Consider the following 17,473-nt stretch of genomic DNA (forward strand, 5'->3'; position numbering starts at 1 on the left):
TGCAGTTCTCTGTTCAGTGGAGACTCTCTGACAGTTTGCTGTGATGGGGCAAAAACTGAGCATGTTTTTGCCCAATTCCCCCATTTTTCCCAGTTCCTCTTTTTTTAAGTATTTAACTTCTGTGCAATTCCACTTTGGCAAGAAAGTGCTATATCGCTTCACCGAATGAGCAATCTTTCGAAACTACAGCCTTTAAAGCCACAACCCCCTTTTTGGTGCACTTGGGATCTTCGCTGCTGGGTGATCACGCTGGGTTTGGTTGTTCAGATCAGGTGCCTCCTCAGTGGGGGAGGCTGTGTGTGAAGTTTTCTCCCGGTCCTGCAAACACCCAGCTTTAATTGCCACAAACCCCTTTTTTGTGCACTTGGGATCCTTGCTACTGGTTGAGTGTTCACGCCAGGTTTGGCTGTTGGATTGGGTGCCTCCGGACTGCAAACATCCAGTGGAGTAGATGTGAAACAGCACCACTGCTTGGGTGGGAGGGCTCCAGTGGGATAGGGGGTGAGGGGGGTGAGTCAGATTACACACAGTAGCTTAATAAGCTACTCACAGTAGTTTATTAGTCTGTTCATGTGGTGGGTGATCACGGACTAATACACAAATAATAAGCTACTGTGAGAAGCTCATTAACCCATCATTGGCTATCATGATATCCAAATGCAGCCTTTCTATCTTTTCCTCCCTCTGTGGCTGATAGCGTCTTGGGGGGAAGGTGATATTTAAATTGGGAAAATTATAATCCCCCCATACCCTAGTGTCATAGCCTTGATCTAAATTTGGGTGGCCCCACAGGTGCTTTTAATGAAAGAAAAAGAAAATCACAGATCTTTTGCATCATGCACCTGGTCCTGAGTTTTGAGCATTGAATGTGTCAACTTAGGAGGAACCTAATATTCCAGCATGCCTCCAAAATGACTGCATATACTGTGTTTCTGAAGCACTATCATACATGCCTTAATAAACTGTTATAGTGGAAGTACAACTGACAGACAGCAAAGCAGATCAAACTTGCCTTATTAATCTCACCATAGCTAAATCGGTTCAAGCCGTTTTTACCACTGCTGCAACTATGGAGAACTATCAAAACTTGATGCCTAATGTATTTTAGATAATATTTGTTGGGGAAAATGTACATTATAATAATACTAGAAAAATGTCTTTCACATATATCTATGAAAACAGAGTTATATATTACAGCAATTTAATAGAGAAAGAATGCATGATTTCTATCTTCAAAAAGGGTAAAAAGGAGGAACCTGGGAACTACAGACCAGTCAGTCTGACATCAATCCCTGGGAAAATTCTGGAGCAGACTATAAAACAATCCATCTGTAAGCACCTTGAAAACAATGCAGTGATTACTCAAAGCCAACATGGATTTGTCAAGAACAAATCCTGCCAGGCAAATCTGAGCTCATTTTTTGATCAAGTCACCTCCCTTGTGGACCGTGGGAATGCTGTAGACATCATATACCTCAACTTCAGCAAAGCTTTTGACAAAGTGCCATATGATATCCTGATGAGCAAACTAGCTCAAAGTGGGCTAGATGAAACAACAATCCGGTGGATCCACAGTTGGCTACAGAATCAGATTCAGAGAGTCCTTATCAATGGGACCTTCTCAAACTAAGGAGAGGTAACGAGTGGGGCACCACAGGGCTCAGTCCTGGGCCCAGTGCTCTTCAACATTTTTATTAATGACTTGGAGGAGAAGGAGGAGGTGCAGGAAATGCTGATCAAATCTGCAGATGACACAAAATTGGGCGGGATTGCTAATACTTTGGAAGACAGAAACAAAATTCAAAGTGATCTTGATAGACTGGAGTGCTGGGCAGAAAATAACAGAATGACATTTAATAGGGATGAATGCCAAGTTCTGCACCTAGGAAAAAGAAACCAAATGCACAGTTATGAGATGGGGGATACGTGGCTCAACAACACTACAAGTGAGAAGGATCTTGGAATTGTTGTCGATCACAAGCTGAATATGTGCCAACAATGTGATGTGGCTGCAAAAAAGGCAAATGCTATTTTGGGCTGCATTAATAGAAGCATAGCTTACAAATCCCAGGAAGTACTAGTTCCCCTCTACTCAGCACTGGTTAGGCCTCATCTGGAGTACTGTGTCCAGTTCCAGGCACCACACTTGAAGAAGGATGCAGACAAGCTGGAGAGGGTTCAGAGGAGGGCAACAAAGATGATCAGGGGCCTGGAAACAAAGCCCTATGAGGAGAGACTGAAAGAACTGGGCATGTTTAGCCTTGAGAAGAGAAGACTGAGGGGAGATATGACAGCGCTCTTCAAGTACTTGAAAGGTTGCATAGAGAGGAAGGCCAGGATCTCTTCTCGATCATCCCAGAATCCAGGACACGGAATCATGGGCTCAAGTGACAGGAAGCCAGATTCTGGCTGAACATCAGGAAAAACGTCCTGTCAGAGCAATACGACAATGGAACCAATTCCCTAGGGAGGTGGTGGGCTCTCCCACACTGGAGGCGTTCAAGAGGAGGCTGGACAGCCATCTGTCAGGGATGCTCTGACTTGGATTCCTGCATTGAGCAGGAGGTTGGACTCGATGGCCTTGTAGGCCCCTTCCAACCCTACTTTATTTGACTTTATTTATTTATTGACTTGATTGATTGATTGATTACATTTATGTCCAGCCTTTTTTCCTCTTTAAGGAAACCAAGGTGGCATACATAATCCTCCTCCCCCTCCTCCATTTTATCCTCACGACAACGACTCTGTGAGGTGGGTTGGGCTGAGAGTCTGTGAGTGGCCCAAAGTCACGCAGTGAGCTTCTATAGCTGCGTTGGGACTAGAACCCGGATCTCCCAACTCCCAGTCCAACACTCTCGCCACTACACCACACGGCTCTGCTCCTTTCAGATGACCCTAGGCCACCGATTATCAGGGCAGCAGGAGGAAGGCAGTGTTCCCACCACAACAGCGTCCCCAGGTAAAGCACATGATCCCACCTCCAAGAGTGAATTGCGCCATTGTATAGGAGAAAATAAATGGGCATATTCGGGGATCTTTACTGGAGTGGGGGCTAAATGTGAGGTTCTTGGTGGAACCGGGCTCTGCTCCTCCCCAACAGTCTTGTAATCATAGGCCATTTCTTTTGTAAAACAACAATAACAACAACTCAATACGATCCACTGACAGATGAGAACACCTATCTGCGTTGACATGTGAAGGGCTCCTTCCACATGTTCAGGGAATGCACTGACACTAATGCCTAAAAGGAACCTGTGCCTGTGAGTGTGTGTGTGTGTGTGTGTGAGAAAAAGAGAGAGAGAGAGAGAGAGAGCGTGTGAATTGTGAGTATGACTAAGTAAATAAAAGATAGCCAGGCCTCACTAATTCACGCACAAAGTACTAAAGTTGTATTTTGCGATGAGGTACAGCCCAGAAATTTGGTCCATATTTAGACCAAGAAACCAAAACTACTGAAAAACATGACATTTGAACATGTTTCCCTCCCAAGTGGAGGACTAGTGGCATAACCCCAAATTGTTATTTGCAGGCTACCCAGAAAACTGAAATTTGGGGTGGGGGTATAGTCCAGGACAAACTGATTACTACTAATCGGGCATTTCTGCACACAAACAGTCACAACTTGAGGCACGAAATTTACTTCATAAGAGAGGCCAGTATTCCAGCACATAGCAAGCCAAGCATGACAGGGGATGGAATGTGGGGGTGTGGGAGTAACATTGCTTCTCCAGGCTTGGCTTTGGGGGAGGAAGCATTTTCAATAGCAGTTAGAAACACAGATCTATATTTGCAGAAGGTTCATTTATTTATACACAATAGGATTATTAACTTCTTGAGTAGAAATGCCTAAAGTTGATGAGCCTAACAACAAGATGTCAGCATTCTGCAAAACCAATGAACAGGATTTGGGAAAAAACTTTCTAGACGTCATGTATAACTTAGGTGGCATAGCAATAATATCAAATTTCAGCTTATATCTGGTAAGGATTACTGTGAGTCTCCAGTAACTATGCCTTTTTATCAAATGTTTGTACCCTATTTTTATAAGGAAATTTTCTTTAATAAAGAAATAAAACCACTCCTACTTAATATTATGTTTTGCAGTATAAAATTATATCTTGCTCAGTGCTTCTCTCTGTAATTTTAACGGAGGGTTATCGACATATATGCGTTCTTTCATGTAACTACTATATTCATATGGAAAACAGCTACCAGATATACAGGAACACATTTAATTACATTATTTTTACGTCTGCTCTGTTATGCTTGCTTTAAAAAAAACTAAACAAAAAAGGTCACTAAAGCATGGGTGGGCTGGCTTCAGCTGTTCATTCTCTATTTTGTTGTTTTACTAGAAATGTTTTACTAGAAATAATTAGGGTTGAACAAATCTATCTGTTTCACTTCCTAAAAACTTTCTAAAACCTTCTTGAATGATACTTGGTATGAACTCTTGTCTAAGAACCACCTCTCTGGATCACACCATGTTCACATAGTGTAGCATTCATGGGAAAACCCGCAGTGACCAGCAGGCACTCCAAGGTAATTCAACAAACATTGGCGAATGGACTGCAGTCTACCTTCTGTCCACCTGTAACTAAAGTATTATATGTTCTTATAAGAGCATTCAGTCATAATACGGACTCTCTTTTCTCAACATTTAAGCAATCGTGTCGTGGGGATGGTGGAGAATTTCTCCCCGAATCTTCGGGAGGCCGAGCGCCGACACATTCGGCTCCCCCGAAGTTGGTTGGGAAATTCTCCACCAGCCCCCCGCCCCCCCCGGGACAGGACTTACCTTCGGCGAATGTCCCTCTCGGCGGCAGGTCCCGGCGGCGGTTCGTTGCGGGCGCGGGCGGCGGCCGGTCTCCTGACCGGCTGCCACCGCCACCATTGCAAAAAAAAAAAAACTAAAGTAAAAAACAAAACACCCATGATAGGCTACGTAACGATTTACGTAGCCTATCACAGCTAGATTTCCAAATTCAGCCATGATAAGCTATGTAAATTGTCACGTAGCCTATCACAGGTGACTTTGAAAAAAAAAAAAAAGCGCGTACGCAAATGGCGGCGCCCATGGGGCACCACCATTTGCGTTCCTTATTTTGGCACGTCTAGTCTACGTAAAGATTTACGTAGACTACGGCGAAAATAAGGGGAACGCAAATAGCGTAGCACCTACGCTATTTGCGTTGCCCTTATTTTCGCCGTAGTCTACGTAAATCTTTACGTAGACTAGACGTGCCAAAATAAGGAACGCAAATGGCGGCGCCCCATGGGTGCCGCCATTTGCGTACACTTTTTTTTTTCCAAAGTCACCCGTGATAGGCTACGTGACGATTTACGTAGCCTATCACGGCTGACTTTGGAAATCTAGCCGTGATAGGCTACGTAAATCGTCACATAGCCTATCACGGGGTCTTTTTTTTTTTTTTACTTTTTGTTTCGCGGCCAGGGAGACGGGGCGCTTCTCCCCGGCCTGAATTTCGGCCGGGCGAGGCTGGGCGCCTCCCCCCCCTCGCCTGAACTTCGGGGGGAGAAGCGAAGCGCCTCCCCCCCACCGCGAAACCAAGCTGCGAAAAGGTAAGTGACTTTCGTACATCCCTAAGGAACCGATATGTGTCTTCCTACTTACTCCACGTCAGCTATGTGAACTGAAGGCAGGGAGACACAAAATGTGATGTCGCATCATACATTATTTGCATGATGTGTTACAAGAGCAAGCCAAAAAGCAGAGGAGTTGCTCCTCATGTCTCTTGGCATTGTCTGTTTTGGCCAGTGCATGTGTTGTATATCTTCTGAAAGTGTTTTAAGATCTCTTTGCATTGTTTGGCTCTGGGGGCCAGGTCAAAGTCCCTAATAGGTAGGATTCTAATATATGATTAGATATATCATAGAATCATAGAATAGTATGGTTGGGAGGGCCCTATAAGACCATCGAGTCCAACCCCCTGCTCAATGCAGGAATTTGATTAAGTGTGCAATCCTACGCAGAAAAAAAGACCTACAGCTCCCAGCACATCTCAACCCACAAGGCTGGCTGAGGACTGCTGGGAGGTGTAGGACTTTTTTCTGTTTAAACTTGCATAGGGTCATGCCCTTACAGATGTTTATATTCATGTGTATTTTTTTTTAAAGGTTGATAACCTTGAGGAGTTTGGAAGGGATGTATGAGAAAGTGACAATGAAAAAGGTAGACCATCAAAAGGCTGCATAAACAACCTCAGATGCAATTACCCATAACCGACTTAAAAGAAAAATCATTTTAGCTCCTGATAAACAATAATACTAAATCCTCAAAGTTAAGGCTATGGACAGGCCATGGAAAGAACAAAAATGAATTATATGCCTACATATGGTGGATTCTGAGTTCAGACTATCAGACTCTGGGGACAAAATGATAAAGCCAATTCCCAGCTTCAGGAGCACTCTGATGACACATACAGTTTCCAATGAGCATGCCCTTCCTCATTCTTGGCAATATCAGGGGCACCCCTACATATCATGGAATCATAGAATAGTAGGGTTGGAAGGGGCCTACAAGACCATGGAGTCCAACCACCCACTCAATGCAGGAATCCAAGTCAGAGCATCCCCGACAGATGGCTGTCCAGCCTTGTCTTGAACGCCTCCAGTGTGGGAGAGCCCATGACCTCCCTAGGTAATTGGTTCCATTGTCATATTGCTCTAACAGTCAGGATGTTTTTCCTGATGTTCAGCCGGAATCTGGCTTCCTGTAACTTGAGCCTATTTATTTATTTATTTATTTTATTAATCGCCCATCTGGCCAGTCACCCAGCCTCTCTTGGTGATGTACAACTATAAAACAGTTTACACAATAAAATTCAACATTAAAAACATCACATTTCTAAAATTACCCTAGCCCAGCCCAAATGCCTGCCTGAACAACCATATTTTTAATGCATGGTGGAAGCTCATTAAAGAGGGGGCATGGTGGAGTTCCCCAGGGAGGGAGTTCCACAGAGTGGGGGCCACCACAGAGAAGGCCCTCTCCTTCGTCCTTACCAGCCTAGCTGTCCTGGCTGATGGGACAGAGAGAAGGCCATCCGAGGCTGATCTTGTTGAGTGGCCTGTCTGGTGTTGCTGGAGGCACTCCTTGAGATAGGCTGGGCCGGAACCATATAGGGTTTTAAAGGTCAAAACCAACACCTTGAATTTGGCCCGGAAAACAATGGGTAGCCAGTGCAGCTCCTTCAGCACTGGAGTGATGTGATCTCGCCGGCAGCTGTCTTTAATCAGGCGAGCCGCCGCGTTCTGTACCAGCTGCAGTTTCCGAACCGTCTTCAAGGGTAACCCCACGCAGAGCACATTACAGTAGTCTAAATGAGAGGAGACCAGGGCATGTGCTACTGATGGGAGCAGATGATCGGGAAGGAAGGGGCACAGCCGCCATATCAGATGGAGTTGGTACAGTGCTGTCCGCCTCACAGCTGACACTTGAGCCTCCATGGACAGCTGGGAGTCTAAGATGACCCCCAAGCAGCACACCTGGTCTTTCAAGGGTAGCCGTACCCCATTCAACACCAGGTCAACATCCCCCAACCTCCTCTTGTCTCCCACCAAAGTACCTCGGTTTTGTCAGGGTTGTCATTCTGTGTCCTGCATTCTGGGATGATCGATGGCCTTCCAGGATCTGGAATGCGAAGGGAATGTACAGATACAATGGACATTCCCATAGTTTTCAATGGAAGGTCAAACCCACTGCATATTTAGGAAATTTGAGCTTTCATGCACATGAAGAAACTCTGATGTGGGATTTATAACCTCTATAAATCAAAAGTCAAGGTATCTGCACTTCAGTAGGCATTCAAGTCAAGGTAAAACAAAGCAAAGATTATATACATTGCCACTGAAAATATACATTAAAATGTCATTTAAGGAAACTGTTTTGCAATTAAAGTACACATTTTAAGGAAAAGCAAACCCTTGGGGAAGAGCTGTAGCTTAGTGGGTGAGCACTTGCTTTGCACACAGAAGGTTCCCAGTTCAATCTCTGATATCTCCAGGTAGGGCTAGGGAAAAAAGACTCCTCTCTCAAATTCTGAAATGTCAGTGCCAGTCAGTGGAGGGACTGGACTACATAGGCCAATGGCACAGCTTCCTATGTTCTTGTTTCTATGTTATGAAAGTGAGAAAGAGTCAATAAAATGCACTAAAGTAGTTGAGGTCCACAACAGCATTAGAGAGTAAAATTGTACATAATATATAAACATACTATGGTGGTCTGCTCTATGTAATTTTCAATGCATTCACAGACCTCTAATTCAACACAAAAAAGAAAAATATAGCTTTTAATTAGCCAAACAAAATGTTTAAGTTCTTGCTTTGTTTGAGAACAGCTTTTTCCCAGCACTCACCAACAAAGACACACACATGAAGAGTACATAGTGACACACCCTTCTCAGGAACAAGAAACATCTTAATCCCAATAGTAATGTATCCAATAAATTAAGAAAAAGTGTTGTTGATCATCCAAAACAGGCAGGAGAAAATGTGATCACGTAAACTGCTTCATGACAAATGGTAATCATTTTGGTAATCATTTGTTCAAAGTTAACTAGCACAGCAATGATTGCAAAGGAGGTGCTAAGCTGCCACCTATCCGGACCACATGAAATCCTGGCAACAACCAATGTAGCAGCCCCATCCAGCAATAAGACAATGAAACTGACCACATAATACATCTTCTAGTGAAGCTTAAAGCAGCAGTAAAATCATCATAGAGCTGAAGATCTCCCTACTACTGAATATATTTGCATACCCTGGCTTTCTAGGATTTCAAACAGAGGCCTTTGCCAGCCTTCCTGGAGATACTAGCGATTGAACCTGGGACTTTTTGCGTGCAAAGGTTGTGATCTACCATTGAGCTATGGCCCTTCCTTCCCCTTTCTAGATCTGATGGTGGTTTGCAAGTTTTACAGCTTTCTGAGTAAATTCAGATGTTATGTGAAATGCATTTAGGCCACCTTAAAGATACCTATATTAGTGCAGACCTCCACACTTGATACATTAAAGCAAGTCTGCAATCATCAGGCAGCCTAGCAGAATCTACTTGCCTTGCAAAGTATGTGGCTGTAGCTATGCCAACTCATACTATACTATGTACCGTGGCAGCAGCACATATTATCTCTCAAAATTATTTGGCAAAGGCAACGTTCTGCAATGCAGGCTGAAAACGCTCTAAGAATTCATTGACAATTATGAATTCCAAACTAAGCATGAGAAGTAATAAAATATACAATTGCATGGATAACCATTGCACTTAGATAGCTACTAAGGCCACTCATTTTGTCTATAGAAGGGTTTCAATCAATAGCTCAACCTAGACCTTTCCTACTAGAAAGGCCTCAAAAGGTCAAGTCCAACTCTCTTGTGTTCAAAACAGCAAAGTGTATCACACCAAGGTGCCCGCTGAGAAAACAGCTTCACATAACTCAAGCAATTTGGTCTAGCTAACAATCTAGCCATTAAAAATACCAGCTCGCTTAGGATGAAATTGTAAGTACACTCACTTAGAAGTAAGCATTATTGAAATCTGTTCAGCTTTTTTCCAAATAAAGAGGCTCAGGATTGGAATTTTGTAAGGGATGACACCTAACAACTTTGCATCAATAGGATCAGCTCTTCTAAATTAAATATTCTAGAGACAAAAAGTATTTTTTAATAAACCACTAAAACATATAACTGGACAAACTGTTTTTACTGTTTGATAAGCTGGATCTGTAGAACCACAAATCGTTCAAGAAATACTGTTGATTTTTTGTAATGCTGAAAGAGTTCAACACGTTACTGTAAAACAGAACAAAATACTCAGTGATTTCATTTCAATACAGAACCTGACAACTGATATTTAAGAACATTAAAGAAAATATATATGCTCAAAGATCTTTAACAACCATATTAAAGTGAAAATGCTCTACCTACACACTTCATACTGTGATTTCACTCTGACAGCACTTAATTCTGAGAGAGAGAAGCCAAAACAGTCACATGGTCCATTCAAGGTCATGATGTTTTAATTAACTGTCTGCAGTGAAAGAATTTACAAAGAGATCACTGATAAATTTATGCAGAAATTATGATGACTTCATTAACCTTGATCCAACAAGTCTTATAACGCAAAGAGAACAAAATTACAAAAACAGACACTATTTATTGATCATCCTTCTTTGTTACACACATTATTTGTGGTTCAAATAAGGAGGAGTACAGAAGTTAAATTGGATTATACTTTTTTAAAGGTTCAGTTGACCACATATAAACTAAGCAAGGCTTCCTTTATAAGAAAGCAAGCTGTCCCTTTGGAGGAATTACCAGTGAACAAAGCCAGTATATAAAACCAGTAACTGAAAAATATATTCCTAATCTAAGGACATTTTCACTGAATGTCTTGTTAATGTAGTTTATATAGAATCTAGTGCCCAGTTTCATAGTCTCATGTGATCTGCAAGTGATCTATACAACCCCCATGCAATATCATTGACCCACATATTTTTGTGTTACAGGTAGTAACGCATTGCTAGCCTAAAACCAACTCCAAAACAGATAAAGTTTAACAACTAGAGAGAGGATGAAGTAGGATGAACTACACAGAAACTACACCTGCCTTTTCTTTAAGGAAGCTGGGCCATGTAACTTACTCCCTTTGAAGGAGGTGCCAGCTGAAGAAAGAACTGATTACTGTGAGGAATATATGATCTAATCTAATTCATATGCCACAACATAGGCACAAGATTTCCAATATAGTCAGAGGCAGTTCTAACAATGCACAAAAATACAAGTTATTTTAAATTATAATTTCATTTTTTAATGTACAGGCAAAAAGCAACAGCAGTATAACAACAGCCTGCTGATAACATTATCTGCCATTGACATTCATTCAGAGGTATTTTAGGAGCTAAAAACTAAGGAAAGGCTTGCATTTATACTGCATAGACACACAAACACACTCACCCATGCGTAAATCTCACTGAAGTCAGTAACAATGTGCAGGACAGCAGCAATACATGATTGATCCCAGTTCCCATGCATTTTGCTTTACAATAAACCTTTTCCTACATTTTCTCCTTTAATTGTCATGCGAACTATCCATGATCCCACACCACCACCACCACCACCACCACTTTTTCTTATTCTTCTTCACCACCACCACCACCACCAACCTGACCTACTATTTTTAGGATTGTAATGCATGTCCAGTTTGCTGTGCAAAAATCAGGAATAATAGTTTTAAAGGTTTGACCTCACTATATAAGACACAGCTGTATAATTTCAAATGCCTGATTCAAACTTTAGATCATATCCGAGGCATGCAAAAACACAGAAATCATTGAAAGTAATTAGTCAGAGAGAATGTCTAAGCTTTTCAATCCTAAAGGAAAGGAAATCAACCCTGACTGCTCATTGGAAGGACAGAGACTGAAGCTGAAGCTCAAATATTTTGGCCACCTAATGCGAAGAGAAAACTCTCTGGAAAAGATCCTGATGCTGGGAAAGACTGAAGGCAAAAGGAGAAGGGGACGGCAGAGGATGAGATGGCTAGATAGCATCACCGATGCAATGAATATGAACTTGAGCACACTCCGGGAGAGAGTGGAGGACAGGAAGGCCTGGCGTGCTATGGTCCATGGGGTCACGAAGAGTCGGACACGACTGAACGACTGAACAACAATGTCTAAGCTTGGCCATTGCAAGTTGAATGTCAGGGTTACATGAGAAAAGCTATCCATTATCTTTCTCCATTAATATGATTGTTTCTTTATGACTCAACTTTGTATAAGTTAATAGTATATACACAGCATGGAATATGAATTATTGCAGCTTAGCATTATTTATCATGCAATGAATTTCTGAGAACATGTCCACAGTACAAACTCAAACCAGTTTAACTACCACAGATTTCCCTGTAGAACCTTGGAAATTGTTATTTAACAGTGCAATTCTATGCATGTCTACTTCTCCAGGCCTATTAAACTTAGTGGGGCTTACCCCCAGGTAAATGGATTGCAGCCTAGGAGCCCTAGGGATCTCTTAAGTTAATTCATAGCAACCACACAAAACTACAATCACCAGGGCTCCACAGATGAAGCCATTACTTTGTATAAATTGTATGTTCGTAGTGCAGTTCATGCTTGTAGTTTAGAGAAGCACCCAAGGTCTTCCTCATTCTGCGATTGTCAGTCTGTAGATGAACACAGCATATATTTAGTCCAATACAGATACCTTTTTGTTAAGTTTCTATTTTTTCTTTGTTTAGGGTTGTAAGACCTGAGGCCAGTTTTCCAATCGTATGTTTGACAGACATTGATTTTCTGTAATTAACAGCCTTCTACCTATTCCTACAGGATGGCTGCTTTGCTGTCTGTGTTTCCTAGACTACTTTAGGTCTATTTGGGAATGGGAAGGACAACACTACTGACCTTATCTACTAACATTCCTTTCTCTGAAATCAACATAGCTAAAGATTTATTAAGGTAAGTTTAGCTTCTGTGATAAAGTACACTAGTTTCACAAGCGAAGCATAACATAGCTCCAACCATAACCTCGGCGTCATCCCTCCAACAAGGAACATTAGCTAGTTTTTTTACTGAAGCTTGCAGATCTTGGGCTCCTTAAATGCTCTTTGATGAGCAGGAAAACCTTTTATTGCAAGCCTTCTGTTGAAATCTTTCATTGCAGTCTCTACGTTCTTTGAAGGTAGAGTCACAGAGATAATACCAAATCAACACTAAAAGGAAAGAAGAAAAAGGGGCGACGCATGTTTAATCCTGTTCCCCTACTGCCACAATTTCCCCTTATGTTTAAACGCGACTTTCTGCCCCCCCCCTTTTTTTTTTTAAGGCCAGTGACACTATTTTAGTATGTCACAAGCCTTGTTTTCAGCCGGGGTGGGGGGAAGAAAACCTCGGGCGATTTTTGCAGAGGTGAGAAGCTCAAAGCGGCCAAGGGCACAGCAAAGTAGCAGCGAGCCAGCGCCTTCGGGGGAACACGCCCCGCGCGCTATGTAGGTCCAGGGGAAAACCCAGCTCCCACACTAAGCCCCGCCCCGGCCCTCGCCCCGCCCTCCTATTGGCTGAAGATCCACGCTCAGAATGATAACTGGCATCCCGAGCGATTGGAGCGCTCTCCGCTGCGCGCTGCGGCTTCTCAGCGCAGCCTGGTCCCCACCGTGGCCGCTCCCGCCACCCTGGAGGGTTAGTCACTGCTGATGCTTTCCAGGGAAGACTCTTTATTTAAGAGCTGTCATAATATTTATCCACACTTCACCCCCTCCTTCCTCTTTCTGCATGGCATGCGTTCGAGCCACTGCTCGCCTTGCAAAAATAATAAGAACCATTCCCTGGAATAGTTTCCTTTCACCCAGATCCAGGATTTACATGGCGGGCGGGCGGAGGGAGAGATAGGTGCCGGGGCTTACGCCTGCCTGGAAGCCACGCCATCTGTCCTCGAAGCCGTGCAAGTCTGAGCCTATGCGTGCGTGTTTTATCGAAAGCAAGTCCTATAGAGTTCAATGGCTCTCAGGGAAGCGCGCAGGGTTGCAGCCTTCCACTGCTCTCCTACAAATGCTTACTCGAAAGCCACGGATGACATCCGGACACCCATGAGAGGACAACGGAGCTTATTTTCACACGTGCATTGCAGGTTTATAGCCCGAGGAAAGGCTGCGCTGGATGACAGGAATAAGGGGCATTCTACACTTGCTCAGAAGGACTTGGTTTTGACTCTGCCTTCACGCATCCCCGGGCTCAGCTCCGCGAGCGAGCGAGCGGGCGGGCGGGCGAGAAGGTGGACGCAGATCCAAGCCCGGCCCACACATCTCCCACCCCGCCGCCACTGCCCCGCCTGCCACCTCCCCTCAGTGTGCGCGCTTGTCCCAGCAGGGCCCCGCCGAACTTTCTCTGTTTCGGCGCAGCTCGCCCGCCGCTCCAAGCGCCGCCGCGACACTGACGCACATTTAATTCCCCCTCTGACCTCTGTATCTGCACGCGCACAGAGGTGCCTCGCCGTCTTCCCGGCCGCGGGCGGGGAGGGGATGGGGAAGAAACCAAACTGCCCCGAAGCGGGAAAGTTGCTCTCCCGAGACGCAGCCTCGCCGCGCGCCCCGACGCCCCGGGGGGGCTGGGGGCGCCCCAGCCCGCCCGCCCGCCCCCCGCTTCGCTTGCCCTTACCTTGCTTGACACACTTGAGCCGGATGGGGTCCTTGCAGTGCTTGATCACAGCCAGCACATCCCTGATGGTGAGCCCGGCCACGGGGGTCTCGTTCACCTCCAAGAGCAGCTCTTCGGGCACCAACTTGCCGCCGCTTTCATAGACCACCTTGCCGGGCTGGACCTCCCCCAGGTACGGGAACTGCCCGTTCTCGGCTCCCCCGCTGAGCTCGAAGCCCAGCTGGCCCTCCTGGTTCCTCACGACGGCGCACTCATGGACTCGGCTCGTCCAGTGGCTTTTCTTCCTCAAGCCCTTGGACATTGCCGTGGGGGGGAGGGATGGGCGCGCTCGCTCGCTCGCTCGCGTCGTGCCTCGGGGCGTCCTTGGAGTTTCCTTTAGCTTGGGGTGGGGAAAGGGGGAGGGGGGCAGGCTCGGCGGGGCGGGCGGGGGCTGCCGCCGCTGCTCTCCCCTGGCGTCTGAATAGGTGGCGAGGAGGGAGGATGAAAGGGGTGAGGAACGGGGGAAGGAAGGCAGGCAGGCAGGAAGGGCGGGCGGGCGGCGGGCTGTTTCCCCCTATTGCTCTAGCTGCGTGTGCGGTATGAGCCGCTAGCCATGGCAGCAGCAGCCGCCGCCAGGATGCTGTGCGTGTGGGTGTGTGTGTGTGAGGGAGAGGGAGAGTCAGTATACTAGTTGTACAGTAACTGGAGGGAGAGGAGGGAGGGAGGGCGGTGTATGCTGGAGTGGGAGGCGGGAGCGAGGTGGGGAAATGTCTGTCTGGCTCGCACACTCGCTCTCCTCCGAGCCTGACCCGGTAGTGAAGACCGAGAGAGAGGCTGGCTTGCCTGGCAAAACAGCAGCCGCCGCAGCAGGGGAGAGAGAAGGCGGAGAGCCACCGGCGGTGGGTGGGGAGGAAGGAGAAGGAGCCGCCGCCGCCGCCGCCGCGGCAGGCACCGAGAGCGCGCCCTCGGGGGCCCGGCGCGCCCTTGAGAGAGGGGGCCGCCCCCCCACGCGCCCACCTCCCGCCCGCGCGCGCGAAGCCGCGTCCCTCGAGGGGCTCCCCGCGCGCGGCCCCGCCGGGTCCGCAAAGGCGCTCGCGCCGCCGAGGGACCAGCGGCGGCGGCGCGGCGGCGGACGAGCGAGGCGAAAGGGGAGCGCCGGCAGGGGGCGCGGTGCGGCGGTGGGGCCAGGGAATGGTAGGCCCTGGGCGGAAGGGTCTTCGGGGGCGCCTTGGACGGCCCTGGGTCTTTGGGTCTCCGTTGGCGTCCGCAAGCAAGGATGGGGTTGGTCTCTAGAACGGAACCATCTTTCCCAGAGAATCAACCACATCGGGTGAAATCCAACAGAAATCCTCTTGGCAGTACGTGCATTGAAACAAATGGGGCTTCAGGTAGTCATGACTAACGAACTCAAGTCCCATTCATTCCAACGGGTCTGCTCTAAGTAGGACTTCTTGGATTTCACCCAGTATTTATAAGCCCTGGCATTTGGTCCAGGCGGCACCAGGCTGCAGAGACTTTCCACTTGTGGTATTTGTCAGGACCTGCAACCTCAGTGACGGACTGGTCCATACAGATTTGCCACACAGATTTTCTTGTGCCCATGATGCTATTGGCCATTATAAGCATATACACCGTATGTGCTGCCCGCAATCCGTACAGATCAAGGAGGTTTTCTTTCTTTTTTTTAAATCCTGGGGATAATGAGCAATATACTTTAAGATAGAGTTCTGAAGCACGCAACAGAACTGCTTCGATATTCCTGTTATTTTAGAGCAACAACACTGTTAGGCAACCCAGATTTTTTTTTTTTTAATGCTCTGAAGCATGTGCAGTTTTTCTATTTTAAACATTACAGGACCATCGTGAGGACAGGAATAAAATTGACCCCACTGGCCAACCCTAGCTGTGCCCCTGCAGAGGCAGAGAGAGAAAGCATCATCAGCTGGGTTCCAGGGGCAGAGGAGGAGAAGATTTCACAGGCAGGTTCAAAGGCCCACTCTTTAAAATAAATAAAAATAAATGAGACTTCTAGGCCAAAATCAACTCTGCATTTGAAAGTGTGTTAATCTCATGGGACTCCCCCGCTCCTTGTTTGAATGCCACTGTCTGCAATGCTCCAGCAAGTGGAGAACAATTCTCCGCAGCACACACTTAGCTACCAAAGAGGCTGGCCCATAGTACCCTACTACTAGACTTAGTAGTAGGCTTAGCAGGGCTGGCTGGGGAATTCTGGGAGTTGTAGGATTTTTTTCTGTCCAAACTAGGGATGGTGGAGAATTCTGCCACGGATCTCGGTGAGGCCGAATGCCAGTGCATTCAGCTCCCGAAACCCGTGGCAGAATGAAGCCCCCGCCCCCCCACCATCCGCCCGAAATGGAGCACTCATCTGCTGCTGTTCACGCTGCTCTGCGAATGGCGGCCGCATCTGCGGCCGCCATTCGCTTCACCATTTTAGCCGTGATAGGCTACATAAATACATAGCCTATCACTGCTAACGCAGGGACGCCATTTGAATCCCTGCAGAGGCTAAAAATAGGAACGCAAATGGCGGTGGCTACAGCAGCTGCCATTTGCGTTCCCTTTTTTTTTTTTGCCGTGATAGGCTGCGTAAATATTTACGTAGCCTATCATGGCAAAAAAAAGGGGACGCAAACGGCGGTGGCTACGGTGGCCGCCATTTGCGTCCCTGCGCAGCCCAGCAGTGGCCGGATGTTGCTGCGGGCTGCCCCGGCCAGTGGCTCTGCGGAGTTTCCGCAGAGCCAGCCGTTGAGGATTTCGGGGGGGGGGGGGACGGAGCGCCTCGTCCCCCACCACGGATGTACAAAACAAAACAGGTAAATCGTTTCGTATATCCCTAGTCCAAACACACACAGGACTGTGTCCTCAGATGCAATCCCATATGGCATATATTACCTGCCAGGACAACACGCACACACAAAACTCCACAGGACAAAACAATAATTGGCTGCAGCAGAGGAAGAAGCAGGGCCAGTCCATCAGCTCTGCTAGTGTGAAATATGGATTTCAAATATAAAATCACACTGTGTCACTAGGAGACCAGCCCCACTTGACTTTTCCTCTCCCTGAGCTGTTTCCGTTCCAGCTTGTTGCTGTAAGAACTTTGTAACTCTGAAGAACTGGTGCCTGAGCTTGCCTGCTTTCCTCTTCTCCCCTCCCTCCAGTGGTGTAGTGGTAAATTTGGAAATGCTCGTTGTGACAGTCTCCAAGGGCAGTCCAAAAATTTCAGGCAGCTGTGTCGATCCACATCAACAAACCAGTTCTAGGAGTTTTCATCTCCACCCAGG

General features: G+C 46.4%; 1 protein-coding gene across 3 annotated transcripts in view; it reads right to left on the reverse strand.

Moving 5' to 3' along the window:
• The window catches only part of MAGI2 (membrane associated guanylate kinase, WW and PDZ domain containing 2), a 977,993-nt gene extending 963,167 nt beyond the window's left edge, over positions 1 to 14,826 (reverse strand). For 2 of the 3 annotated variants that reach the window (XM_084811513.1, XM_084811511.1), the window contains exon 1: positions 14,190 to 14,814. In XM_084811513.1, the coding sequence (XP_084667639.1) occupies positions 14,190 to 14,490 (301 nt within the window). In that variant the 5' untranslated portion in view covers positions 14,491 to 14,814. Of the gene's footprint in view, positions 1 to 14,189 lie in introns of all 3 variants that reach the window. The other variant, XM_084811512.1, reaches the window with a different exon arrangement.
• Positions 14,827 to 17,473: the final 2,647 nt, after the last annotated feature.

The sequence above is a fragment of the Heloderma suspectum genome, chromosome 7 (genome assembly GCF_057233095.1).
Source record: "Heloderma suspectum isolate Gila_16-S chromosome 7, 16-S_ref, whole genome shotgun sequence".
NCBI lineage: Eukaryota > Metazoa > Chordata > Lepidosauria > Squamata > Helodermatidae > Heloderma > Heloderma suspectum.